General features: G+C 41.3%; 1 protein-coding gene across 2 annotated transcripts in view; it reads left to right on the top strand.

The window, feature by feature from the left end:
• The first annotated feature begins 3,647 nt into the window (after nucleotides 1-3,647).
• Nucleotides 3,648-27,073, top strand: part of LOC113884691 — a 49,520-nt gene continuing 26,094 nt past the window's right edge. For both annotated transcript variants that reach the window (XM_027529553.1, XM_027529545.1), the window contains exons 1-2: nucleotides 3,648-3,788; nucleotides 24,170-24,547. In XM_027529553.1, the coding sequence (XP_027385354.1) occupies nucleotides 3,716-3,788; nucleotides 24,170-24,547 (451 nt within the window). In that variant the 5' untranslated portion in view covers nucleotides 3,648-3,715. The remainder of the gene's footprint in view (nucleotides 3,789-24,169; nucleotides 24,548-27,073) is intronic.

Raw genomic sequence — 27,073 nt, 5'->3', positions numbered from 1 at the left:
TTTCTGTCCTTTATTGAGCCCATCTTTGCATGAAATATTTCCTTGGTATCTCTAATTTTCTTGAAGAGATCTCTAGTCTTTCCCATTCTGTTGTTTCCCTCTATTTGTTTGCACTGATCGCTGAGGAAGGCTTTTTTGTCTCTTCTTGCTATTCTTTGGAACTCTGCATTCAGATGCTTATATCTTTCCTTTTCTCCTTTGTTTTTCGCTTCTCTTCTTTTCACAGCTATTTGTAAGGCCTCCCCAGACAGCCATTTTGATTTTTGCATTTCTTTTCCATGGGGATGGTCTTGATCCCTGTCTCCTGTACAATGTCACGAACCTCAGTCCATAGTTCATCAAGCAGTCTATCTATCAGATCTAGTCCTTTAAATCTACAAGCGCGGCAGCTGTGACAGCACACAAGCGTGGCCAAGAGGATCTACCCCGCGTCCGAGGTCAGGGGCCACGGTGGAGAGGAGCTACTTCGTGTCCGAGGTCAGGGGCGGTGGCCGAGAGGAGCAAACCCATGTCCAAGAGTGGTGGCTGCCGGGCGCAGGAGGGCCAGAGAAGCTACTCCACATTCTAGGTCAGGAGGGGCCCTTACCCCAGGACCAAGGTAAGGAGCAGCAGCTGCACTTTGCTAGAGCAGACGTGAAAAGATACCCCATGTCCAAGGTAAAAGAAACCCAAGTAAGATGGTAGGTGTTGCAAGAGGGCATCAGAGGTCAGACTCACTGAAACCATAATCACAGAAAACTAGTCAATCTAATCACACTAGGACCATAGTGTTGTCTAACTCAATGAAACTAAGCCATGCCCTGTGGGGCCACCCAAGACAGGCAGGTCATGGTGGAGAGGTCTGACAGAATGTGGTCCACTGGAGACGGGAATGGCAAACCACTTCAGTATTCTTGTCTTGAGAACTCCATGAACAGTGTGAAAAGACAAAATGATAGGATACTGAAAGAGGAACTCCACAGGTCAGTAAGAGCCCAATATGCTACTGGAGATCAGTGGAGAAATAACTCCAGAAAGAATGAAGGGATGGAGCCAAAGCAAAAACAGTACCCAGTTGTGGATGTGACTGGTGATAGAAGCAAGGTCCAATGCTGTAAAGAGCAATATTGCATAGGAACCTGGAATGTTAGGTCCATGAATCAGGGCAAATTGGAAGTGGTCAAACAGGAGATAGCAAGAGTGAACGTCAACATTCTCGGAATCAGTGAACTGAAATGGACTGGAATGGGTGAATTTAACTCAAATGACCATTATATCTACTACTGCGGGCAGGAATCCCTCAGAAGAAATGGAGTAGCCATCATGGTCAACAAAAGAGTCCGAAATGCAGTACTTGGATGCAATCTCAAAAACGATGGAATGAACTCTGTTCTTTTCCAAGGCAAACCATTCAATATCACAGCAATCCAAGTCTATGCTTCAACCAGTAATGCTGAAGAAGCTGAAGTTTAACGGTTCTATGAAGATCTTCAAGACCTTTTAGAACTAACACCCAAAAAAGATGTCCTTTTCACTATAGGAGACTGGAATGCAAAAGTAGGAAGTCAAGAAACACCTGGAGTAACAGGCAAATTTGGCCTTGGAATACGGAATGAAGCAGGGCAAAGGCTAATAGTATTTTGCCAAGAGAACACACTGGTCATAGCAAACATCCTCTTCCAACAACACAAGAGAAGACTGTACACATGGACATCACCAGATGGTCAACATCAAAATCAGATTGATTACATTCTTTGCTGCCAAAGATGGAGAAGCTCTATACAGTCAGCAAGAACAAGACCGGGAGCTGACTGTGGCTCAGATCATGAACTCCTTATTGCCAAATTCAGACTAAAATTGAAGAAAGTAGGGAAAACCACTAGATCGATCAGGTATGACCTAAATCAAATCCCTTATGATTATACAGTGGAAGTGAGAAATAGATTTAAGGGACTAGTACAGGCCGGTTAGTATGTTGAATATGAGATAGGCTACCTCAACTTTTTAAAAATTCTAGGTGTTTTGCCAGCATATAAATTCCACTGTGTGGCTCTCTCCCAGTGTCCTTGGCCTGTACCACATTGCTGCTTCTTTCTCTCTAGGCTCCTCCGTCCCAACCCCCTTTAGCAAATGATTTCCAAAACCAAACATTTCTCACACAAAGATTGCTCACAACAGATGTAGGGACATGACAGAGAAGGGCATACCAGCCTCATTCATCTTCACCCTGAGAATGACCCGTGGATGAGCTGCCTGGATTTTGACGGCATACAGAAGTTAGTGACCACAGGACCCACAGACCATCTTTTGAAGTAATTCCTCGATAATACATTGGGTTGGAGGCAATGAGCCTGGTGGATATTCTCTTGTCTGAGATGTTACAGAGCAGTTTAAGGGAGCAGAAAATGGACTCTTGTGAGTTGTTTGAGGTCACAGAGTGGGATGGGACAGTGGCTGTGATGTAGTGAAATTTTTTCTAGAGTTTGTTGTTGAGAGTACATACCTTTCCCTGATTCACTGTGTGATTTTTTTGTAGGTCATGCAGCCACACTTGATCTCGGTTTTCACATCCAAAAATGGGTTTAATGTACCGTGCTATGAATACCTTGAGTGCATGACTGAGTGCATGCCAGTCTTGTGGATGCAGCATTGGGTCTGGGCAGCTGAGGAGAAAGCCTCAGTGGGGAGAAGGAGGCATGGACCAGGAGTTAGGTAGATAGGGCTGCTCCTGTGGAGTGTGGGATGAGACAGTTCTCAGGTGTGGGGACTCAGTCTAGGGAGAAGACACCAGAGCCTGAGCCTCAGTAGGTGGAAGTGAGTCTGAGGCAGCTGAGGCTGTGGACAGGAGGAGTGTAGATATCCACGCCTGCTGCTCTGTGATAACAGGAGCAGGGCTGGCAGAGGATGAAAGGGAAGTGGTGGGTGTGATGCAGACAAGAGCCTATCAGAGACCATGGAGTCTGGCTTTGTCCTGTGTGTAGGGAGGATAACTGCTACTAGTGACAAGCAAGAAAACCAGAAGAGTGCAAGAACAGATATATGCTAATATTTGTACTGGGCATATGAGAACTCGACACTTTTCACAACAACTTTTAGTTTCTTTTGCTAATGGCTTCTGACTTGGGCAACTGATAGTTGAAGTTCACAGAAAATCAAACAGGAAATTTATCTCATTAAATGGTATAAAGAAGAAGATATCTTGCCCATCCTGGGTTTAATAGTGTAATTTCTGTGCTGGATCATAAGTTGATATTAGTGGCCAAGGATGCCTGGACTGAGCTGTTAACCAGGGGAAACTAGTAAAGGGATTATAATGAGGGTAGGGGTAAGGAGTGTGAGATCACCAAACTAGCATGACCAGAGGAATGGGGCGCCTTGCCAATACAGTATCAGTTCAGTTCAGTCGCTCAGTCATGTCTGACTCTTTGCGACCCCATGAAATGCAGTACACCAGGCCTCCTTGTCCATCACCAACATAGGTATATCATAAAGTAGAGTTGTTTATATATTTATTCTGCAATAGTTTATTGAGGTCCATTGTAGGTTCTGGGGATAATATGAAACATCTGAATGGCTTATTGGAGCCCTGTGAGCTGATATCCAGAACTAACTTGTTAGCCCCACCCTTGGGGTGGAGATGAGCCCAAGAACTCTTAGGAGTGAAGCATTTCCCGCTCTCTTGCTGTTCCTCCTAAATGTTTCCTCTGTAGCTGCATAAGCTGGCAGGCAGCCTGAGATGGAACCCTCCTCAGAAGACCCCCACCTCTACTGGACCACCCGGCTCCTGGGACTCACTAGCCTGCTCCTCAGTGAGTAGCCTGGGCTCTTTGTGGCAGGGGGCAAGATACAGGGACCCCTTCTCTCTCTGATGTCTTAAGTTGTGTTGAGGCTGGGACCCCTGATTGGAGGCAGCCTTGGCTAGAGTAAGGGATCCATTACTAGGGAGGTGAGGTCACTACTGTTTCAATAACAGGGAAGCCAAGAGAGCCTGGAGCTACTTGGGGAGAGGAATAGAGAGAGATACAGAAGCAGCTTCTGGGGACCAAATGGAGTGGGAACAAGGTCCCCTTGACCTGACAGAGGGAATGTAACAGGCTCTGACAGTGTCCATGGAGAAGGGGCAGACCTAGAACACTGTATCTGAATTGGAAGAAGCACCTGGAGTCTAGTTTTCTTGGGCCGATGCAGGATGTTGAATACAGTAAAATTCTAATTTCGTAAAAGGAGGAGCAGCCTCCAAAATTTAAGGGTGTCTGTATAGCCACGTGTTGTAAAAGAATGAAGAAACCATGGAAGGAACAGTAAACTGCTAAGTGGGTTGCAGCAGGGGGTGAACTTGGAGAAGAAAGAAAGGAGGGTGAAGCAGAGAGGATGGAATTAAGCCAAAAGGGAACTTAAAGAATGATAGTCATGAGAAAGCTATATATCTCATTTATTTATTTTTAGCTTTCTATTTATTTTTTTACATTTAAGGATAATGGCTTTATAGTATTTTGTTGTTTCCTGTCAAACCTCAAGATGATTCAGCCATAGATATACATATATATCCTCCCTCTTGAAATTCCCTCCCATCTCCCTCCCCATCCCACCCTTCTAGGTTGATACAGAGCCCCTGTTTGAGTTTCCTGAGACATACAGCTAATTCCCATTGTATATCTACATTACATATGGTAGTGTAAGTTTCTTTTTTTTTTTTTTTAATTTTTATTTTATTTTTAAACTGTACATAATTGTATTAGTTTTGCCAAACATCAAAATGAATCCACCACAGGTATACATGTGTTCCCCATCCTGAACCCTCCTCCCTCCTCCCTCCCCATACCATCCCTCTGTGTCGTCCCAGTGCACTAGCCCCAAGCATCCAGTATCGTGCATCGAACCTGGACTGGCAACTCGTTTCTTACATGATATTTTACATGTTACAATGTCATTCTCCCAAACCTTCCCACCCTCTCCCTCTCCCACAGAGTCCATAAGACTGTTCTATACATCAGTGTCTCTTTTGCTGTCTCGTACACAGGGTTATTGTTACCATCTTTCTAAATTCCATATATATGCGTTAGAATACTGTATTTATGTTTTTCCTTCTGGCTTACTTCACTCTGTATAATAGGCTCCAGTTTCATCCACCTCATTAGAACTGATTCAAATGTATTCTTTTGAATGGCTGAGTAATACTCCATTGTGTATATGTACCACAGCTTTCTTATCCATTCATCTGCTGATGGACATCTAGGTTGCTTCCATGTCTTGGCTATTATAAACAGTGCTGCGATGAACATTGGGGTACACGTGTCTCTTTCCCTTCTGGTTTCCTCAGTGTGTATGCCCAGCAGTGGGGTTGCTGGATCATAAGGCAGTTCTATTTCCAGTTTTTTAAGGAATCTCCACACTGTTCTCCATAGTGGCTGTACTAGTTTGCATTCCCACCAACAGTGTAAGAGGGTTCCCTTTTCTCCACACCCTCTCCAGCATTTATTATTTGTAGACTTTTGGATTGCAGCCATTCTGACTGGTGTGAAATGGTACCTCATAGTGGTTTTGATTTGCATTTCTCTGATAATGAGTGATGTTGAGCATCTTTTCATGTGTTTGTTAGCCATCTGTATGTCTTTTTTGGAGAAATGTCTATTTAGTTCTTTGGCCCATTTTTTGATTGGGTCGTTTATTTTTCTGGAGTTGAGCTGTAGGAGTTGCTTGTATATTTTTGAGATTAGTTGTTTGTCGGTTGCTTCATTTGCTATTATTTTCTCCCATTCTGAAGGCTGTCTTTTCACCTTGCTAATAGTTTCCTTTGATGTGCAGAAGCTTTTAAGGTTAATTAGGTCCCATTTGTTTATTTTTGCTTTTATTTCCAATATTCTGGGAGGTGGGTCATAGAGGATCCTGCTGTGATGTATGTCGGAGAGTGTTTTGCCTATGTTCTCCTCTAGGAGTTTTATAGTTTCTGGTCTTACGTTTAGATCTTTAATCCATTTTGAGTTTATTTTTGTGTATGGTGTTAGAAAGTGGTCCAGTTTCATTCTTTTACAAGTGGTTGACCAGATTTCCCAGCACCACTTGTTAAAGAGATTGTCTTTAATCCATTGTATATTCTTGCCTCCTTTGTCGAAGATAAGGTGTCCATATGTGCGTGGATTTATCTCTGGGCTTTCTATTTTATTCCATTGATCAATATTTCTGTCTTTGTGCCAGTACCATACTGTCTTGATAACTGTGGCTTTGTAGTAGAGCCTGAAGTCAGGTAGGTTGATTCCTCCAGTTCCATTCTTCTTTCTCAAGATCGCTTTGGCTATTCGAGGTTTTTTGTATTTCCATACAAATTGTGAAATTATTTGTTCTAGCTCTGTGAAGAATACTGTTGGTAGCTTGATAGGGATTGCGTTGAATCTATAAATTGCTTTGGGTAGTATACTCATTTTCACTATATTGATTCTTCCAATCCATGAACATGGTATATTTCTCCATCTATTAGTGTCCTCTTTGATTTCTTTCACCAGTGTTTTATAGTTTTCTATATATAGGTCTTTAGTTTCTTTAGGTAGATATATTCCTAAGTATTTTATTCTTTCTGTTGCAATGGTGAATGGAATTGTTTCCTTAATTTCTCTTTCTGTTTTCTCATTATTAGTGTATAGGAATGCAAGGGATTTCTGTGTGTTGATTTTATATCCTGCAACTTTACTGTAGTCATTGATTATTTCTAGTAATTTTCTGGTGGAGTCTTTAGGGTTTTCTATGTAGAGGATCATGTCATCTGCAAATAGTGAGAGTTTTACTTCTTCTTTTCCAATTTGGATTCCTTTTATTTCTTTTTCTGCTCTGATTGCTGTGGCCAAAACTTCCAAAACTATGTTGAATAGTAATGGTGAAAGTGGGCACCCTTGTCTTGTTCCTGACTTTAGAGGAAATGCTTTCAATTTTTCACCATTGAGGATAATGTTTGCTGTGGGTTTGTCATATATAGCTTTTATTATGTTGAGGTATGTTCCTTCTATTCCTGCTTTCTGGAGAGTTTTTATCATAAATGGATGTTGAATTTTGTCAAAGGCTTTCTCTGCATCTATTGAGATAATCATATGGTTTTTATTTTTCAATTTGTTAATGTGGTGTATTACATTGATTGATTTGCGGATATTGAAGAATCCTTGCATCCCTGGGATAAAGCCCACTTGATCATGGTGTATGATCTTTTTAATGTGTTGTTGGATTCTGATTGCTAGAATTTTGTTAAGGATTTTTGCATCTATGTTCATCAGTGATATTGGCCTGTAGTTTTCTTTTTTTGTGGGATCTTTGTCAGGTTTTGGTATTAGGGTGATGGTGGCCTCATAGAATGAGTTTGGAAGTTTACCTTCCTCTGCAATTTTCTGGAAGAGTTTGAGCAGGATAGGTGTTAGCTCTTCTCTAAATTTTTGGTAGAATTCAGCTGTGAAGCCGTCTGGACCGGGGCTTTTGTTTGCTGGAAGATTTTTGATTACAGTTTCAATTTCCATGCTTGTGATGGGTCTGTTAAGATTTTCTATTTCTTCCTGGTCCAGTTTTGGAAAGTTGTACTTTTCTAAGAATTTGTCCATTTCTTCCACGTTGTCCATTTTATTGGCATATAATTGTTGATAGTAGTCTCTTATGATCCTTTGTATTTCTGTGTTGTCTGTTGTGATCTCTCCATTTTCGTTTCTAATTTTGTTGATTTGATTTTTCTCCCTTTGTTTCTTGATGAGTCTGGCTAATGGTTTGTCAATTTTATTTATCCTTTCAAAGAACCAGCTTTTGGTTTTGTTGATTTTTGCTATGGTCTCTTTTGTTTCTTTTGCATTTATTTCTGCTCTAATTTTTAAGATTTCTTTCCTTCTACTAACCCTGGGGTTCTTCATTTCTTCCTTTTCTAGTTGCTTTAGGTGTAGAGTTAGGTTATTTATTTGACTTTTTTCTTGTTTCTTGAGGTGTGCCTGTATTGCTATGAACTTTCCCCTTAGGACTGCTTTTACCGTGTCCCACAGGTTTTGGGTTGTTGTGTTTTCATTTTCATTCGTATCTATGCAAATTTTGATTTCTTTTTTGATTTCTTCTGTGATTTGTTGGTTATTCAGCAGCGTGTTGTTCAGCCTCCATATGTTGGAATTTTTAATAGTTTTTCTCCTGTAATTGAGATCTAATCTTACTGCATTGTGGTCAGAAAAAATGCTTGGAATGATTTCTATCTTTTTGAATTTACCAAGGCTAGCTTTATGGCCCAGGATGTGATCTATCCTGGAGAAGGTTCCATGTGCACTTGAGAAAAAGGTGAAATTCATTGTTTTGGGATGAAATGACCTATAGATATCAATTAGGTCTAACTGGTCTATTGTATCGTTTAAAGTTTGTGTTTCCTTGTTAATTTTCTGTTTAGTTGATCTATCCATAGGTGTAAGTGGGGTATTAAAGTCTCCCACTATTATTGTGTTATTGTTAATTTCTCCTTTCATACTTGTTAGCATTTGTCTTACGTACTGTGGTGCTCCCGTGTTGGGTGCATATATATTTATAATTGTTATATCTTCTTCTTGGATTGATCCTTTGATCATTATGTAGTGACCTTCTTTGTCTGTTTTCACAGCCTTTGTTTTAAAGTCTATTTTATCTGATATGAGTATTGCTACTCCTGCTTTCTTTTGGTCCCTATTTGCATGGAAAATCTTTTTCCAGCCCTTCACTTTCAGTCTGTATGTGTCCCCTGTTTTGAGGTGGGTCTCCTGTAGACAACATATGTAGGGGTCTTGTTTTTGTATCCATTCAGCCAGTCTTTGTCTTTTGGTTGGGGCATTCAACCCATTTACGTTTAAGGTAATTACTGATAAGTATGTTCCCGTTGCCATTTACTTTATTGTTTTGGGTTCGAGTTTATACACCGTTTTTGTGTTTCCTGTCTAGAGAATATCCTTTAGTATTTGTTGGAGAGCTGGTTTGGTGGTGCAGAATTCTCTCAGGTTTTGCTTGTCTGAAAAGCTTTTGATTTCTCCTTCATACTTGAATGAGATCCTTGCTGGGTACAATAATCTGGGCTGTAGGTTATTTTCTTTCATCATTTTAAGTATGTCTTGCCATTCCCTCCTGGCTTGAAGAGTTTCTATTGAAAGATCAGCTGTTATCCTTATGGGAATTCCCTTGTGTGTTATTTGTTGTTTTTCCCTTGCTGCTTTTAATATTTGTTCTTTGTGTTTGATTTTGTTAATTTGATTAATATGTGTCTTGGGGTGTTTCTCCTTGGGTTTATCCTGTTTGGTACTCTCTGGGTTTCTTGGACTTGGGTGATTATTTCCTTCCCCATTTTAGGGAAGTTTTCCACTATTATCTCCTCAAGTATTTTCTCATGGTCTTTTTTTTTGTCTTCTTCTTCTGGAACCCCTATGATTCGAATGTTGTAGCGTTTAATATTGTCCTGGAGGTCTCTGAGATTGTCCTCATTTCTTTTAATTCGTTTTTCTTTTATCCTCTCTGATTCATTTATTTCTACCATTCTATCTTCTAATTCACTAATCCTGTCTTCTGCCTCTGTTATTCTACTATTTGTTGCCTCCAGAGTGTTTTTAATTTCACTTATTGCATTATTCATTATATATTGACTCTTTTTTATTTCTTGTAGGTCCTTGTTAAACCTTTCTTGCATCTTCTCAATCCTTGTCTCCAGGCTATTTATCTGTGATTCCATTTTAGTTTCAAGATTTTGGATCAATTTCACTATCATTATTCGGAATTCTTTATCAGGTAGATTCCCTATGTCTTCCTCTTTTGTTTGGTTTGGTGGGCATTTATCCTGTTCCTTTATCTGCTGAGTATTCCTCTGTCTCTTCATCTTGTTTAAATTGCTGAGTTTGGGGTGTCCTTTCTGTATTCTGGCAGTTTGTGGAGTTCTCTTTATTGTGGTGTTTCCTCGCTGTGTGTGGGTTTGTACAGGTGGCTTGTCAAGGTTTCCTGGTTAGGGAAGCTTGTGTCGGTGTTCTGGTGGGTGGAGCTGTATTTCTTCTCTCTGGAGTGCAATGAAATGTCCAGTAATGAGTTATGAGATGTCTATAGTTTTGGGGTGACTTTGGGCAGCCTGTGTCTTGAAGCTCAGGGCTGTGTTCCTTTGTTGCTGGAGAATTTGCTTGGTATGTCTTGCCCTGGAACTTATTGGTCCTTGTGTGGTGCTTGGTTTCAGTGTCGGTATGGAGGCATTTGATGAGCTCCTGTGAATGAATGTTCCTTGGAGTCAGGAGTTCCCTGGAGTCAGGGTTTGGACTTAAGTCTCCTGCTACCGATTATCGGTCTTATTTTTACAGTAGTTTCAAAACTTCTCCTTCTATACAGCACCATTGATAAAACATCTACATTAAAGATGATAAGTTTCTCTACAGTGAGGGTCACTCAGAGAGGTTCACAGGGTTACATGGAGAAGAGAAGAGGGAGGAGGGAGTTAGAGGTGACCCAAATGAGATGAGGTGAATCAATAGTGGAGAGAGTGGGCTAGCCAGTAGTCACTTCCTTATGTGCACTCCACAACTAGACCACTCAGAGATGTTCACGGGGTTATACAGAGAAGAGAAGAAGGAGGAAGGTAACAGAGGTGGCCAGAAGGATAAAAGGGGGGAATGAAAAGGAGGGAGACAGATCCAGCCAGTAATCAGTTCCCTAAGTGTTCTCCACCGTCTGGAACACACAGAAATTCACAGAGTTGGGTAGAGTAGAGAGGGGTTAGGGAGGAGACACAGGCGACCTGGTGGAGAAAAAGGAGGGTCCAAAGGGAGAGAGAGCAGTCAAGCCAGTAATCTCACTCCCTAGTGAAAAATGGGTCCTGAAGATTGGGTCCTTAAAGGTACAAAATTGGTAACAAATACATAAAAGCAAAAATTAAAAATCTAGAGTAGAGTTTGGAATTTCAAAAATACGATGTTAAAGAAAAGAAGAAGGAAAAGAAAGAGAGAAAGAACGAACAAACAAAAACAAACAAGGTCGCGAAAATTATAAAGAAAGTACAGGTACAAAATTGATAACTAATACCAGAAAGCGAAAATTAAAAATCTAGAGTAGAGTTTGGAATTTCAAAAATACGATGTTAAAGAAAAGAAGAAGGAAAAGAAAGAGAGAAAAAACGAACAAACAAAAACAAACAAGGTCGCGAAAATTATAAAGAAAGTACAGGTACAAAATTGATAACTAATACCAGAAAGCAAAAATTAAAAATCTAGAGTAGAGTTTGGAATTTCAAAAATACAATGTTAAAAAAAAAAAAAGAAGAAGAAGAAAAATAAAGAGAGAAAACAAACAAACAAATACGAACAATGTCACAAAAATTATACAGAAAATACAGGTACAAAATTGATATCAAATACCAAAAAGCATAAATTAAAAATCTAGAGTAAAGTTTGGAATTTCAGATATACAATGTTATATAAAAGAAGAAGAGAAAGAAACAGAGAAGAAGAAAAAAAAAAGTCACAGAAATTATATAAAAAAAAACTATAGGTACAAAATTGATAACATATACCAAAAAGCGAAAATTAAAAATCTAGAGTAGAGTTTGGAATTTCAAAAATACAATGTTAAAGAAAAGAAGAAAAAAACAAAAACAAACAAACAAAAAAAACAAGGTCAAAAAATTATAAAATATATATATATGAAGTTTGCTGAAGAAGAAAAAAATAGGGTCTTTTTTTTTTTTTGCAAAGTAATAGGTTATAAAAGTGAAAATTAAAGGAACAATAGAGGACTTAAAATTTTTTTTTAATTAAAAAAAAAAGAAAGAATGATTGTAAAAATAATAAAAATATATCTAGGACTTTTTTTTTTTTTTTTTTTTTGTGGGTGTTGTGGGTTCAGTTCATTTTTGGCTAGTTCCTTGGTCAGATTTACATTTCTCAAGATCTATAGGCCCCTTCCTATGTAGTCCGTAGTAACCACAGGGTTTTGATCTATTGCCTGTAGCTTCCAAGGCGTTTCCCTCTGTTATATCTTCTTCTGTTTGCTAGTCTCTTCAGTATCTGGTTTCCGCCCTGACTCAAAGGGCACGGTGGAGGACACCTTTTTTTTTTTTTTTTTTTTTTAGGCTTACTTGTTCAGTCGCGCTGTGGGGAGGGAGGGAGGGAGGGATGCTGCAAACAAATAACACTGGCGTGGGCTCGCAGTGCCTCAGCCACCCTGGGTCTGCCCCCGCTCACGGCGCGTGTAGCCTCCCTGTCCACACTGCTCAGACTCTAGGTTGTTCCACCGGGAACAATCCGAGGCTGGCCCTGGGCTGCATGCACCTCCCAGGTCCAAGCCGCTCAGGTTCAGGCACTCGGGTAGTCCTCAGAGGCGCAGACTCAGTTGGGCCTGCGTTTTGTGCTCTTCCCAGGTCCGAGCGCCAATTTGCTCTTCCTAGGCGAGCGCCAATGCTGCGACTTATCTCCTCCCCGCCACTCGGTTATCTGGATGTAAAACCGGCGCACCTTCTCAGGCAGATGTTGACCGTCCAGACCCCCAAGAAGTTTTAGTTAGCAAAGAAGCCTGCTTACAATTTTATAGATAATGTCTCTCTGGGGCTGCGATTGCCCCCTTCCGGCTCTGGCTGCCTGTCACCGGAGGGGGAAGGTCTGCAGCCGGCTATCTCTGTTCAGTCCTTTGTTCCGTGCGCGGGCCTGGCGGTCTTAGGTTAGGGCTGGCTTTTCGCGTGGTAGGTATCCCACAGTCTGGTTTGCTAGCCCAAATTATTTCGCTCAGATAGCGCTCAGGGTATTCAGGCCAGATTCTTACTCTCAGCGATGCAGCCCACGCCGCGCCTCCCTGCCCAGCCCCGGTTTGCTAATGGTGGATGCAGGCGTCTGCGCTGCTTCTCTGCTGGGGGAGTTACCGTAGGGCTCGCAATCTGCGAGTTTTAAATTGTTTATTTATTTTTTCTCCCTGTTATGTTGCCCTCTGTGCTTCCAAAGCTCGGCACAGATTCGGCAGTGAGAAGGTTTCCTGATGTTTGGAAACTTCTCTCTTTTTAAGATTCCCTTCCCGGGACGGAACTCCGTCCCTCCCTCTTTTGTCTCTTTTTTTTTTGTTTTTAATATTTTTTCCTACCTCCTTTCGAAGAGTTGGGTTGCTTTTCTGGGTGCCTGATGTCCTCTGCCGGCATTCAGAAGTTGTTTTGTGGAATTTACTCGACGTTTAAATGCTCTTTTGATGAATTTGTGGGGGAGAAAGTGTTCTCCCCGTCCTACTCCTCCGCCATCTTGGCTCCTCCCCTCGGTAGTGTAAGTTTCCATGTTGCTCTCTCCATACATCTCACCCTCCCCTCCCCTCTTATCATGTCTGTAAGTCTGTTCTCTGTGTCTGTTTCTCCATTGCTGCCCTGCCAATAAATTATTTGGTACCATCTTTCTAGATTCCATATATATGCGTTAGTATACAATATTTATTTTTCTCTTTCTGACTTACTTCATTCTGTATAATAGGCTCTGTGTTCATCCACCTCATTAGAACTGACTCAAATGCATTCCTTTTTATGGCGAAATAATATTCTATTGTGTATATGTGCCAAAACTTCTTTATCCATTCATATGTTGATAGACATTTAGGTTGTTTCCATGTTCTAGCTGTTGTAAATAGTGCTGAAATCAACAAGGGGATATGTGTGTCTTTTTCAATTTCGTTTTCCTCATGATATTGCCTAGAAGTGAGATTGATATTTCCTCATGTATATGCCTAGGAGTGGGATTGCTGTGTCATATAGTGGTTTTATTCCTAGTTTTTAAAGGAATCTCCATACCATCTTCCTTACTGGCTGTATCAATTTACATTTGCACCAACAGTGCAAGTGTTTCCTTTTCTCTATACCCGCTGCAGAATTTCTTGTTTGTAGACTTTTTGATGATGACTTTCTGTCCAGTGTGAGGTGATTGTAGTTCTACAATGAATGTACTATCTCATTGTAGTTTCGATTTGGATTTCTCAAATAATAAGCGATGTTGAGCATCTTTTCAGGTGTTTGTTAGCCATTTGTATGTCTTCTTTGGAGAAATGTCTCTTTAGGTCTTTCCCCCGTTTTTTGATTGGGTTGTTTGTTTTTCTGGTATTGAGTTGTATGAGCTGCTGGTATATTTTGGAAATTAATCCTTTGTCGGTTGTTTCATTTGCTACTATTTTCTCCCATTCTGAGTGCTCTTTTCACCTTGTTTATAATTTCCTTTTGTGTGCAAATTTTTTAATATAAATTTATTTATTTTAATTGTAAGTTAATTACAATATAAAATTTTAAAGTTTAATCAGGTCTTTACTTTTGTTTTTATTTCAATTACTCCAGAAGATGTGTCATAGAGGGTCTTTCTTTGATTTATGTCATTGAGTGTTCTATGTTTTCCTTTAAGAGGTTTATAGTTTCTAATCCTAAATTTAGGTCTGTAATCCATTTTGATTTTATCTTTGTGTATGGTGTTAGGAAGTGTTCTAATTTCATTCTTTTACATGTGACGGTCTAGTTTTCCCAGCACCACTTATTAAAGAGGCTGTCTTTGCCCTATTATATATTTTTGCCTCCTTTGTCAAAAATAAGGTACCCATAGATGCCTGGGTTTATTTCTGGGCTTTCTATCTTGTTCCATTGATCCATATTTCTGTTTTTGTGCCAATGTCATACTGTCTTGATGACTGTAGCTTTGTAGTATAATCTGAAGTCAAGAAGATTGATTCCTCCAGCTCTACTCTTCTTCCTCAAGACTGTTTTGGCTATTTGGGGTCTTTTGTGCTTCCACATGAATTGCAAAATTTTTTGTTTTAGTTCTGTGAAAAATGCCATTGGTGATTTGATAGGGATTTTATTCAATCTGTAGATTGCATTTGGTAGTATAGCCATTTTCACAATATTGATTCTTCCTACTCAGGAACATGGAATATCTCTCCATCTGTTTATGTCATTTTTGATTTCTTTCATCAGTGTCTTATAATTTTCTGTATACAATTCTTTTGTCTCCTTAGGTAAGTTTATTCCTAGATATTTTTTTGTTGTTGCAATGGTGAATGGGATTGATTCCTTAATTTCCCATTCTGATTTTTCATTGTTAGTATATAGGCATGCAAGTGATTTCTGTATTGATTTTGTATCCAGTGACTTTGCTAAATACACTAATTATTTCTAGAAAATTTCTGATACTATCTTTAGGGTTTTCTAGGTATCGTATCATGCCATCTGGAAACAGTGAGAACTTTACTTCTTCTTTTCCAGTCTGGATTCTTTTTATTTCTTTTTCTTCTCTGATTGCTTTATCTAGGACTTTCAAAACTATGTTGAATAATAGTGGAGAAAGTGGACACCATTGTCTTGTTCCTGATTTCAGGGGGAATGCTTTCAATTTTTCAACATTGAGAGTAATTTTTGCTGTGGGCTTATCATAAATGGCCTTTACTATGTTGAGGTCAGTTCAGTTCAGTTCAGTCACTCAGTCATGTCTGACTCTTTGCAACCCTATGAACCACAGCACGCTAGGCCTCCCTGTCCATCATCAACTCCCGGAATACACCCAAACCCATGTCCATTGAGTTGGTGATGCTATCCAACCATCTCATCCTTTGTCGTCCCCTTCTCCTCCTGCCCTCAATCTTTTCAAGCATCAGGGTCTTTTCCAATGAGTCAGCTCTTCACATCAGGTGGCCAAAGTATCGGAGTTTCAGCTTCAACATCAGACCTTCCATTGAACACCCAGGACCGATTTCCTTTCGGATGGACTGGCTGGATATCCTTGCAGTCCAAGGGACTCTCAAGACTCTTCTCCAACACCACATTCAAAAGGATCAATTCTTCAGTGCTCAGCTTTCTTTATAGTCCAACTCTCACATTCATACATGACTACTGGGAAAACCATAGCCTTGACTAGATGGGCCTTTGTTTGCAAAGTAATGTCTCTGCTTTTTAATATGCTGTCTAGATTGGTCATAACTTTCCTTCCAAGGAGTAAGCATCTTTTAATTTCATGGCTGCAATCACCATCTGCAGTGATTTTGGAGCTCAGAAAAATAAAGTCAGCCACTGTTTCTCCATCCATTTGGTATGAAGTGATGGGACCGGATGCCATAATCTTCATTTTCTGAATGTTGAGCTTTAAGCCAACTTTTTCACTCCCCTCTTTCACTTTCATCAAGGGGCTCTTTAGTTCTTCTTCACTTTCTGACATAAGGGTGGTGTCATCATATATGAGGTTATTGATATTGCTCCTGGCAATCTTGACTCCAGCTTGTGTTCTTCCAGCCCATCGTTTCTCATGATGTACTCTGCATATAAGTTAAATAAGCAGGGTGACAGTACACAGCCTTGACGTACTCCTTTTCCTATTTGGAACCAGTCTGTTGTTCCATGTCCTGTTCTAACTGATGCTTCCTGACCTGCATATAGGCTTCTCAAGAGGCAGGTCAGGTGGTCTGTTATTTCCATCTCTTTCAGAATTTTCCACAGTTTATTGTGATCCACACAGTCAAAGGCTTTGGCATAGTCAATAAAGCAGAAGTAGATGTTTTTCTGGAACTCTATTGCTTTTTCCATGATCCAGCGGATGTTGGCATTTTGATCTCTGGTTCCTCTGCCTTTTCTAAAACCAGCTTGAACATCAGGAAGTTCATGGTTCACATATTGCTGAAGCCTGGCTTGGAGAATTTTGAGCGTTGCTTTACTAGCATGTGAGATGAGTGCAATTGTGTGGTAGTTTGAGCATTCTTTGGCATTGCCTTTCTTTGGGATTGGAATGAAAACTGACCTTTTCCAGTCCTGTGGCCACTGCTGAGTTTTCCAAATTTGCTGGCATATTGAGTGCAGCACTTTCACAGCATCATCTTCCAGGATTTGAAATAGTTCAACTGGAATTCCATCACCTCCACTAGCTTTGTTCATAGTGGTGCTTCCTAAGGCCCATTTGACTTCAAATTCCAGGATGTCTGGCTCTAAGTTAGTGATCACATCATCGTGATTATCTCGGTTGTGAAGATTTTTTTGTACAGTTCTTCTGTGTATTCTTGGCACCTCTTAATATCTTCTGCTTCTGTTATGTCCCTACCATTTCTGTCCTTTTTTTGAGCCCATCTTTGCATGAAATGTTCCCTTGGTATCTCTAATTTACTTGAAGGGGTCTCTGGTTTTCCCCATTCTATTATTTCCCTCTATTTCTTTGCATATATCACTGAGGAAGGCTTTCTTATCTCTCCTTGCTATTTTTTAGAATTATGCATTCAAATGGGTATATCTTTCCTTTTCTACTTTGCGTTTCACTTCCCTTCTTTTCACAGCTATTTGTAAGGCCCTCTCAAACAGCCATTTTGCTTTTATGCATTTATTTTTCTTGGGGATGGTCTTGATTCCTGTCTCCTGTACAATGTCATGAACCTCTGTCCATAGTTCATCAGGCACTCTGTCTATCAGATCTAGTCCATTAAATCTATTTCTCACTTTCAGTGTATAGTCATAAGGGCTTTGATTTAGGTCGTGCCTGAATGGTCTAGTGGTTTTCTCCACTTTCTTCAGTTTAAGTCTGAATTTGGCAATAAGGAGTTCATGATCTGAGCCACAGTCAGGTCCCAGTCTTGTTTGGCTGACTGTATAGAGCTTCTCCATCTTTGGCTGCAAAGAATGTAATCAATCTGATTTTGGTGTCAACCATCTGGTGATATCCATGTGTAGAGTCTTCTCTTGTGTTGTTAGAAGTGGGTGTTTGCTATGACCAGTGCATTCTCTTGGCAGAACTCTATTAGCCTTTGCCCTGCTTCATTCTGTACTCCAAGGCCAAATTTGCCTGTTACTCCAGGTGTTTCTTGACACCCTACTTTTGCATTCCAGTCTCCTATAATGAAAAAGACATCTTTTTTGGGTGTTAGTTCTACAAGGTCTTGTAGGTCTTCATAGAACCGTTCAACTTCAGCTTCTTCAGTGTTACTGGTCAGGGAATAGACTTGGATTACCGTGATATTGAATGGTTTGCCTTAGAAATGAACAGAGTTCATTCTGTCATTTTTGAGATTGCATCCAAGTACTGCATTTCAGATTCTTTTGTTGACTATGATGGCTACTCCATTTCTTGTAAGGGATTCTGGCCCACAGTAGTAGACATAATGGTCATCTGAGTTAAATTCACCCATTCCAGTCCATCTTAGTTCGCTGATTCCTAGAATGTCAATGTTCACTCTTGTCATCTCGTGTTCGACCACTGCCAATTTGCCTTTATTCATGAACCCTAACATTCCAGGTTCCCATACAATATTCCCTTTACAACATAGATCCTTGCTTCTATCACCAGTCCCACCTACAACTCCATGTTGTTTTTGCTTTGGCTCCATCCCTTCATTCTTTCTGGAGTTATTTCTCCACTGATCTCTAGTAACATACTATGCATCTACCGACCTGGGGAGTTCATCTTTCAGTGTCCTATCTTTTTGCCTTTTCATACTGTTCATGGGGTTTTCAAGGCAAGAATATTGAAGTGGTTAACCATTCCCTTCTCCATTGGAGCACTGCTTTGCTGTAGCCATGAAGAGATATTCCGCATCGAAGGTAAGAGAAACCCAAGTAAGATGGTAAACGCTGAGAGAGGGCATCAGAGGTCAGACAGACTGAAACCACAGTCACAGACAACTAGCCAATCTGATCACATGGACCACAGCCTTGTCTAACTCAATAAAACTAAGCCATGCTGTATGGGGCCACCCAAGATGGATGGGTCATGGTGGAGAGGTATGACAGAATGTGGTCCACTGGAGAAGGAAATGTTGAGGTAGGTTCCTTCTATGCCCATTTTTTGAAGAGTTTAATCATAAATGGGTGCTGAATTTTGTCAAAGGGTTTTTCTGCATCTGCTGAGATTATCATATGGTTTTTATCTTTAAATTTGTTAATATGATGTATCACACTGATTGATTAGTGTTCATTGAAGAATTCTTGCATCCCTGGAATAATCCCAACTTGATCATGGTGTATGAGCTTTTTAATGTGTTGTTGAATTCTATTTGCTAAAATTTTGTTGAGGATCTTTGCATGTATGCTCATCAGTGACATTGGCCTATAGTTTTCTTTTTTGTGTGTTGTCTTTGTGTGATTTGGTATCAGGGTGATAGTGGCCTCATAGAATGAGTTTGGAAGTGTTCCTTCCTCTGAAAGTTTTTGAAAGAGTTTTAGAATGATAGGCATTAGCTCTTCTCTAAATGTTTAATAGAATTCTGTGAAGCCATCTGTTACTGGGCTTTCATTTTTTGGGAGAATTTTGATCACAGCTTCTATTTCAGTGCTTGTAATTGTGTTGTTCATAATTTCTATTTCTTCCTGCTTCAGTCTTAAAGATTGAGTTTTTCTAAGAATCTGTCCATTTCTTCCAGGTTATCCATTATATTGCCATATAGTTGTTCATAATAGTCTTTTATTATAATCCTATGTATTTCTGCATTGCCTTTTAACATCTCCTTTTTTATCTCTAATTTTGTTGATTTGATTCTTCTCTCTTTTTTCTTGATGAGTCTGGCTAAAGGTTTGTCAATTTTGCTTACCTTCTCAAAGAACCAGCTTTTAGTTTTATTAATCTTTACTATTATTTTTTTCATTTCTTTTTCATTTATTTCCACTCTGATCTTTATGATTTCCTTCCTTCTGCTAATTTTTGGACTTTTTTGGTTCTTTTTCCAGTTGTTTTAGGTGTAAAGTTAGGTAGTCCATTCAAGGTTTTTCTTGTTTCTTGAGATAAGATTGTATTGCTATGAACTTCCCTCTTAGAGCAGCTTTTGCTGCATCCCATGGATCTTGAGTTGTCATCAATTTGTCATTTGTTTCTAGGAATTTTTTGATTTGACAAATGGCAGTTACAAAATCAGGAAAGTAATCATTTAAATAATGGAATATACACATATACATATACACCCCTAAGCAAAATCAAAACAAACAAAAATAAAGTACAATAGACTGACCTGGTGAACAAAGGAAACCAAAAATGATATCTACCAGTTAAGAACACAACTAACTGAAGCAGACACTGGGAAAAAAAAGCCAAAGCAAGGTGCCCCTGGATTTCACTTGTGAAACCCCCTTGGCTCCACCCTCGATTCATGACTCAGCAGTTTTGCTTTGCTTCCATGGCTGCTTGAGTTTCCCCACAGGCATTTCCCACCACAACCTGCTGCCTCATGTCCCCTAGGTTTGCCTCTCTGCAGTCAGCAGCAGCCCTCACCCTGGGATTGCTCCACAATCCCTGCACTCCAGCTCCCAGACACTGTGCCTTCTGGGGGACCTGTGTCCCTGTCTGGGGTATGACTGTGCCAAGGACTGTCTGATTCTCCTTCCATTTAGGCTGCCACAGATCAGCTGTTTCACTCTCAGCCTTAAATCTTTCTCCTCTTACCCAGATAATTGCCCTGATATGGGGTCAGACCCCTGCTTCATTTCCCCCAACCACTGAGGGCGGGTCCAGTCCCACTGTTTTCCCCCCTCCCCCCAGTTCCTTCATCCTACCGAGTTTTTCATGCTTCCATATATGCTTTTCCAGTGGCCAGGCACTCCTGTCTGCTCTCAGGTGGTGTTCCACAAGCACTTCTGTGTCTGAAGGTGCGTTCCTGATGTATCTGTGGAGGGAGATGTGCTCTGCATCCACCTACTCCTCTGTCATCTTGTTCTCTGTATATCTCATTTATGACTTCATCACAGATTATGTGTTTATAGTGAAATTAAATAAAAATTGATGAGAAATAATAAGACCCAGTGAAGTATCAATTCTGAAGAAAGTTTGGAAAACTTTTATTGTTTTAATTTTTGGATTTAGTAGCTCAGTCATTATATGAACTTTTCGGAGTTATACAAAATTCAGTGGATTAGAGAGCATTTGCAAACATTCATTCTATGTTGCTTCAGTTGTATCTGACTCTTTGTGACCCTATAGACTATAGACCTCCAGGCTTCTCTGTCCATGAGATTCTCTAGGCAAGAATACTAGAGTCCACTGCCATGCCCTCCTTCAGGGGATTTTCCTGACCCGGGGATCGAACTCATGTCTCTTAAGTCTCCTGCATTGGCAGGCCAGTTCTTTACCACCAGTGCCACCTGGAAAGCATTTGTAAACAGATGTTTTGAAACAACAATGAACTTTGCATGACATTGCATCCTGTTTGATTAAGTACCTTTGTGTCAACAGTAAAATGTAAGCTTTCTCTTCTGTGAATTTTATTTCACTAGAGAGATATGTTAGAGTTATTTTGTTTTTCCTATAGTTCCTGAGACTCAAAGGTTACATAAGAAAGACAGACAGACATGTAGAGATGGTGGAGAGAGAAAGGGGGAGAGAATGGTGGAGGGGAGAGACAACTTCTCTCTTCTTCTTCTTCCTTTATAGGCACTAATCTCTTCATGAGAACCCCAAATCTGGATGACGTAAAAGAACAAAAATGTATGGTTTCAGTTCTCGTGCTCACAAGTCCAAAAGCAAGGTGTCAGCAGGAATATATTCTCTCTAAAACTTGTAGGCTGTGTTACACTGCATGGACTGCTAAAACAAGATGCCACAGACCAAGTGGCTTAACAACAGAAATTTGTTTTCCCTTAGTTCTGGAGGTTATAGTCTAAGATCAAGTTTTGTGCCAGCTGTTTCTGATGAGAGAAGGATAGGGCTCTGTTTCATGGGCACCTGCTGGCCATGGTGTTTGTGTCCTGATTTGTTTAGAGGGACTGGTAGCAAAGTTCTGCCCAGTTCTTCTCAACTGACCTTCTGTGAACTGTGTGGGGGGGCCCATTCTCACACCAGGGTGTGTGCTTTACAGTGGGGGCTCCCAATTCCTGGGACATGGACAAGCACTGGTCCCTGGCCTGTTAGGAACCTAGCCACAGAGAAGGAGCTAAGTGGCAGGTGAGTGAGTGAAGCTTCATCTGTATTGACAGCCACTCCCCATCACTCAAATTACTGCCAAAGCTCAGGAAAACAAGCTCAGGGCTCCCACTGATTCTGCATTATGGTGAGCTGTATAATTATTTAATTATATGTCACAATGTATTATTATGATAATAAAGTGCATAATAAGTGTAATGTGATTGAATCATCCTGAAACCATCCCCAGTCTGTGGAAAAATGGTCTTCCATGACAGCAGTCCCTAGTGTCAAAAGGTTGGTGACTGCTGCTCTACAGGGCAGCAGTCCTTTGCACCAGACTTAGTCTTGCACTAGGGTCTCATAGGGGAGTGAAGTGTGGAAAGAAGGGACAAAAGAGGAGCTCTGAGGAGCCAGACAGGATATATGGATGAGTGAATACCTTTGCTCTCATGAGCCACTTTCCCTAATATACATGTTGTGAAGCCTTTTGACCTGGGACTAAAAGGTCATTAAGGTCAGTGTGAAGGTCTGTAAGAGGGTCTATGAGTTCTGTAAGAGGAGCTGAAAGGACTGTGGTGAAGGCCTGATCCTGAGGAAATGCCTTCTTAAATGAGTTGATGATTAAATGAATACAAAAAATCTGAAACACCTGTGCATATGAATGCTGGTATGAGCTATTCTCTGCTTCCAGTGAGCCCAGGAATGGGTATTAGTACAGCAGGAGGAAGGCAGGTTTGAGATGAGAATGTACTGATTTGGAGAGAAGACTGTGTCTCCGGCAGTCAGAGGCCCACCCAGGCAAATCTTGACATGCTGGAAGAAGGAGATTGTTTTTCCTTTCAGGATAAAGTTATTCTGTGGCACTTTCCCTGTCCTACCTTGGTCTCCTAAAGGGCAGAGAGTATCAGGTCCCTGGAATGTAAGCCTCAAGGTGGAAAGTAAGTTCTGGAGCAATTGGCCCTGAGGGTAATGTGCCAACTGGTCACAGTTCTGCACTAAAGTGTCTGAGTAAGGCCCACTGCGATCTCTCAGAGACTCTTTGGGAAGTGCTGACTTGGTGGCATGGACTGCAGAGTTCACTAAATGCTCACTTGCTCCCTCTCATATTTGAGTAGCTGGCAGTTAGCCAGGGCCTTGTGACCAGTGCTGGCAAAAAAGCAAAAACAGAAATCAAACTATTTCTGGACAGAAGCAGGAAAACTCTTGGGTGATTCTCCTGTCTCCCCTCCCTGCTGGGGGGTTGGGAGCCTGTGAGGATGCTGTGAGTTCCATGGTGCAGCTACAAGGAGGTGGCACCTCCTCCATGTGTGATAGGACTTCTCTCTCACTCTCTTTTGGGACCTGGGGTGGGTGATATAAACACCCCTTGTTCTAAGACCCTGAGGTATTATAACTGTTTTTTACACAGCACAGTCTATCTGTCCTGACTACTACACTGCCTGTAAAGGACAGGAAGGAAAGCAGCCTTCATATTTGTATTAGGTGTCTACTGCTGTATAACCTGTCACCCCAAAACGTAGTGTCTTAATCACCACCCAATATGGTTTCAGAGTTTCCGTGGGTCAGGGCTTAGGGGTAGTTCAGCTGGGTCCTCTCTGGCTCAAAGTGTCCCCAACTAAAATCAAAGTCTTGGCTGGGGCTGCATCAGCCCTAGGGTCATCTGAGAAGGATCTGCTTCTAAGCTTACTTGTGCAGTTAATGATGGGAGGGTTTCTGTGCTTGTTGAGATGAGGGCCTCAGTTCCTCCCTGGCTGTGGGCCAGAGGCTCCCTCAGTGCCTTGCCATGTGGGCCCCTCCTTAGGGCAGCTGACAACATGATAGCTGGGTTCCTCAGAGTGAGAAAGAAAGAAAGTTAAGGAGAGAAAGAGAGTGAAGGAGAGAAAGAGAGTGTGTGTGCAAGGAAGAGGGACATCACAGTCTTGTGTAACCTAGTATCATGTAGTGACATCCATCTGTGTCCATATTGTGTTCCTTGAAAGAAGATCACTAGGTGCAGCCCATATTCCAGGGGAAGAGGTGTCAAAACGGTGTGAACAGGACGGGGCGGGGGTGGGGGGGGGTCTTTGGGAGACACTTTGGGAGCTCCTTCTACAATTTCACACTTATATGTACCTGAAAATGTGATTCAGACCATGATCTGACATAATTCACACACATCAATATCAGCCAAGCAAGGAAAATCTGGGTTAGCAAGTTTAAGTAACTTGTTCAAGGTTAGGCACCATGAGAACCAGGATTAGATTCCAAAATTATTTCAAATTGATTGTACTTGCATTCCAAGAATCAGGAGAATATATTGGATGGATTTCATGAAAAAGATGAGTTCTGTTGCTTTCTCTTTTTTTCTTAAAAACTTTCTGAAAAACTACTCACATTTTCTATGTCCATTGTCCTAGGCATCTGTAGCACAGTGGCCAGTAATTCTGTATCACATGGTTCTGAAGCTCAGGATCCTGGATTTGTTCCTATGTATGGGACCCAAGGAGGTTCTGTGTTGTTTCATGTGATCAAGAAGCAAGAAGCTGACCCAGAGGAGATCTCATGGGGCTTTGGTCCTCAGTCAAACTACAGAGTCCTGCTGCGAGTCCACCGTGGGGCAGACACCCCAACCTGGGTCAGCCTCCAGGACAAGTACCAGCAGAGGGTCCATGTGCCCAATGTGACATCCTTGAAGATTGAGAACCTGACCCGAGAGGACAGTGGGCAGTACCGGGCTCGAGCCAGGTTCACTGGAGGAAGAGAACTTACCCAGGTTTTCCACCTCACTGTCTATGGTAAGTGACACCTCCTCACCCAACCCTAAGCCTTCCCTCCTGCTTTTGTGCTAGGAGTTTCACACAGGCCCCATTTTTCAGGATCCCTTCAAGACACCAGTCTTCATATCCTATTTTCTCATTCAGAATTAGGATAGGTAGGTTCACCACAAATGAACAGAGCTGAGATTCAAACCAGGGATAAAATCACTTCAGTGTTTTGGAAAAGGAGAAAGAAAATTTGGGGTAAGTGTATTTGTCATCAGTTCAGTTCAGCTCAGTCACTCAGTCATGTCTGACTCTTTGCGACCCTATAGACTGCAGCATGCCAGGCTTCATTGTCCATCACCAAGTCCCAGATCTTGCTCAGACTCATGTCCAATGAGTGAATGATGCCATCCAGCCATCTCATCCTCTGTCTTCCCCTTCTGCTCCTGCCTTCAGTCAGTTCTTCACATCAGGTGGCCAAAGCATTGGAGCTTCAGCTTCAGCATCAGTCCTTCCAATGAATATTCAGGACTGATTTCCTTTATGATTGACTGGTTTGATCTCCTTGCAGTCCAATTGACTCTCAAGAGTTTTCTCGAACACCACAATTCAAAAACATCAACTCTTTGGTTCTCAGCTTTCTTTATGGTCCAACTCTCACATCCATACATGACTACTGGAAAAACCATAGCTTTGACTAGATGGACTTTTGTGGGCAAAATAATGTCTCTGCTTTTTAATATGCTGTCTAGGTTGGTCATAGCTTTGCTTCCAAGGAGCAAGTGTCTTTTAATTTCATGGCTGTGATCACCATCTGCAGTGATTTTGGAGCCTTAGAAAATTAAGTCTGTTACTGTTTCCATTGTTTTCCCATCTATTTGCCATGAAGTGATGGTACTGGATGCCATGATCTTAGTTTTTTGTTGTCGAGTTTTAAGCCAGCTTTTTCACTCTCCTCTTTCGCTTTCATCAAGAGGCTCTTTAGTTCCTCTTTTCCTTCTCCCATAAGCGTGGTGTCATCTGCATATCTGAGGTTATTGATATTTCTCTTGGCAATCTTGAGTCCAGCTTGTGCTTCATCCAGCAGAGCATTTTGCATGATGTACTCTGCTGCTGCTGCTGCTAAGTCACTTCTGTAGTGTCCGACTCTGTGCGACCCCATAGACGGAAGCCCACCAGGCTCCTCCATCCCTGGGGTTCTCCAGGCAAGAACACTGGAGTGGATTGCCATTTCCTTCTCCAATGCAGGAAAGTGAAAAGTGAAAGTGAAGTCGCTCAGTCATGCCCAACTCGTAGCCACACCATGGACCACAGCCCACCAGGCTCCTCCGTCCATGGGATTTTCCAGGCAAGAGTACTGGGATGGGGTGCCATTGTCTTCTCCATGATGTACTCTGCATAGAAGTTAAATAAGCAGGGTGACAATATACAGCCTTGACATCCTCCTTTCCCAATTTGGAACCAGTCTATTGTTCCATGTCCCATTCTAATTGTTGGTTCTTGACCTGTGTACAAATGTCTCAGGAGGCAGGTAAGGTGGTCTGGTATTCCCATCTCTTTAAGAATTTACCACAGTTTGTTGTGATCCATACAGTCAAAGGCTTTAACATAGTGATGCAGCTGTACTTGTTTTTCTGGAACTCTCTTTCTTTTTCTATAATCAACAGATGTTGGTGATTTGATCTCTGGTGGTCCCTTTTCCTTTTCTAAATCCAGCTTGAACACCTGGAAGTTCTCAGTTCAGATAAAGTTGAAGCCTATTTTGGAGAATTTTTAGTATTACTTTGCTAGCATGTGAGATGAGCACAATTTTTCAGTAGTTTGAACATTTTTTGCATTGCCTTTCTTTGGGATTGGGATGAAAACTGATCTTTTCCAATCCTGTGGCTGAAGAGGAAAATTTAAAATTTACACTCAGTTAGAAATAACTTCATGCTCATTCTGCTTCTGTTAGATATTTTTGCTGGGCCAAGATGGTACACAATGACCTAGCAATCAACTACTACCATAAGTTATTCTGATAAGTATGGAATATTCTGTTCCTGCTTCTATGAGTTTCTGTTTGGAAATTTCCTGCATGTAAGCCATAGCAACTCCTGTGCTCTGTAGTTGCCCATAATCCATAGTAACCAGGTAACCAATCAACCAGTGCCAACTGTAATTATGTGTACTGACCCTATAAGAGTAAAGCTCATCCTGAACGCGGGCCCCCAGAACCTCAGAAGTTTAGCTTGTCTGAGACCACTGGCTTAATAAACCTGAGTTCTCCAACCCTCAAAGTGTGATGCTTGGTTTCTTGATGGTCTGACTTCTGAAACATTTCTGGAAGCCCCAGGGAGATTCCAGCCGCACTGGTCCCTTGAGACACTGCACTGGTGGCTTGGCCAGTTTGGAGTGGAGTAACTCCAAAACAAATGAGGAGAACCTTTATGGTTTTCTGGGTTCTCTTTTGGACTGGCATTCTGACTCTCCATGTGGCCGAGCCCTGACTGGACTCATTGGAGGGATGGGCCAGTTCATCAGGCAAGACTTCTCAATAAGGTAAGGCCCCAGAGCCAG

This window comes from Bos indicus x Bos taurus, chromosome 3, assembly GCF_003369695.1.
Source record: "Bos indicus x Bos taurus breed Angus x Brahman F1 hybrid chromosome 3, Bos_hybrid_MaternalHap_v2.0, whole genome shotgun sequence".
Classification (NCBI taxonomy): Eukaryota; Metazoa; Chordata; class Mammalia; order Artiodactyla; family Bovidae; genus Bos; species Bos indicus x Bos taurus.
The sequence above is the reverse complement of the archived record's forward strand: the minus strand, read 5'-3'. Positions and strand labels throughout refer to the sequence as shown.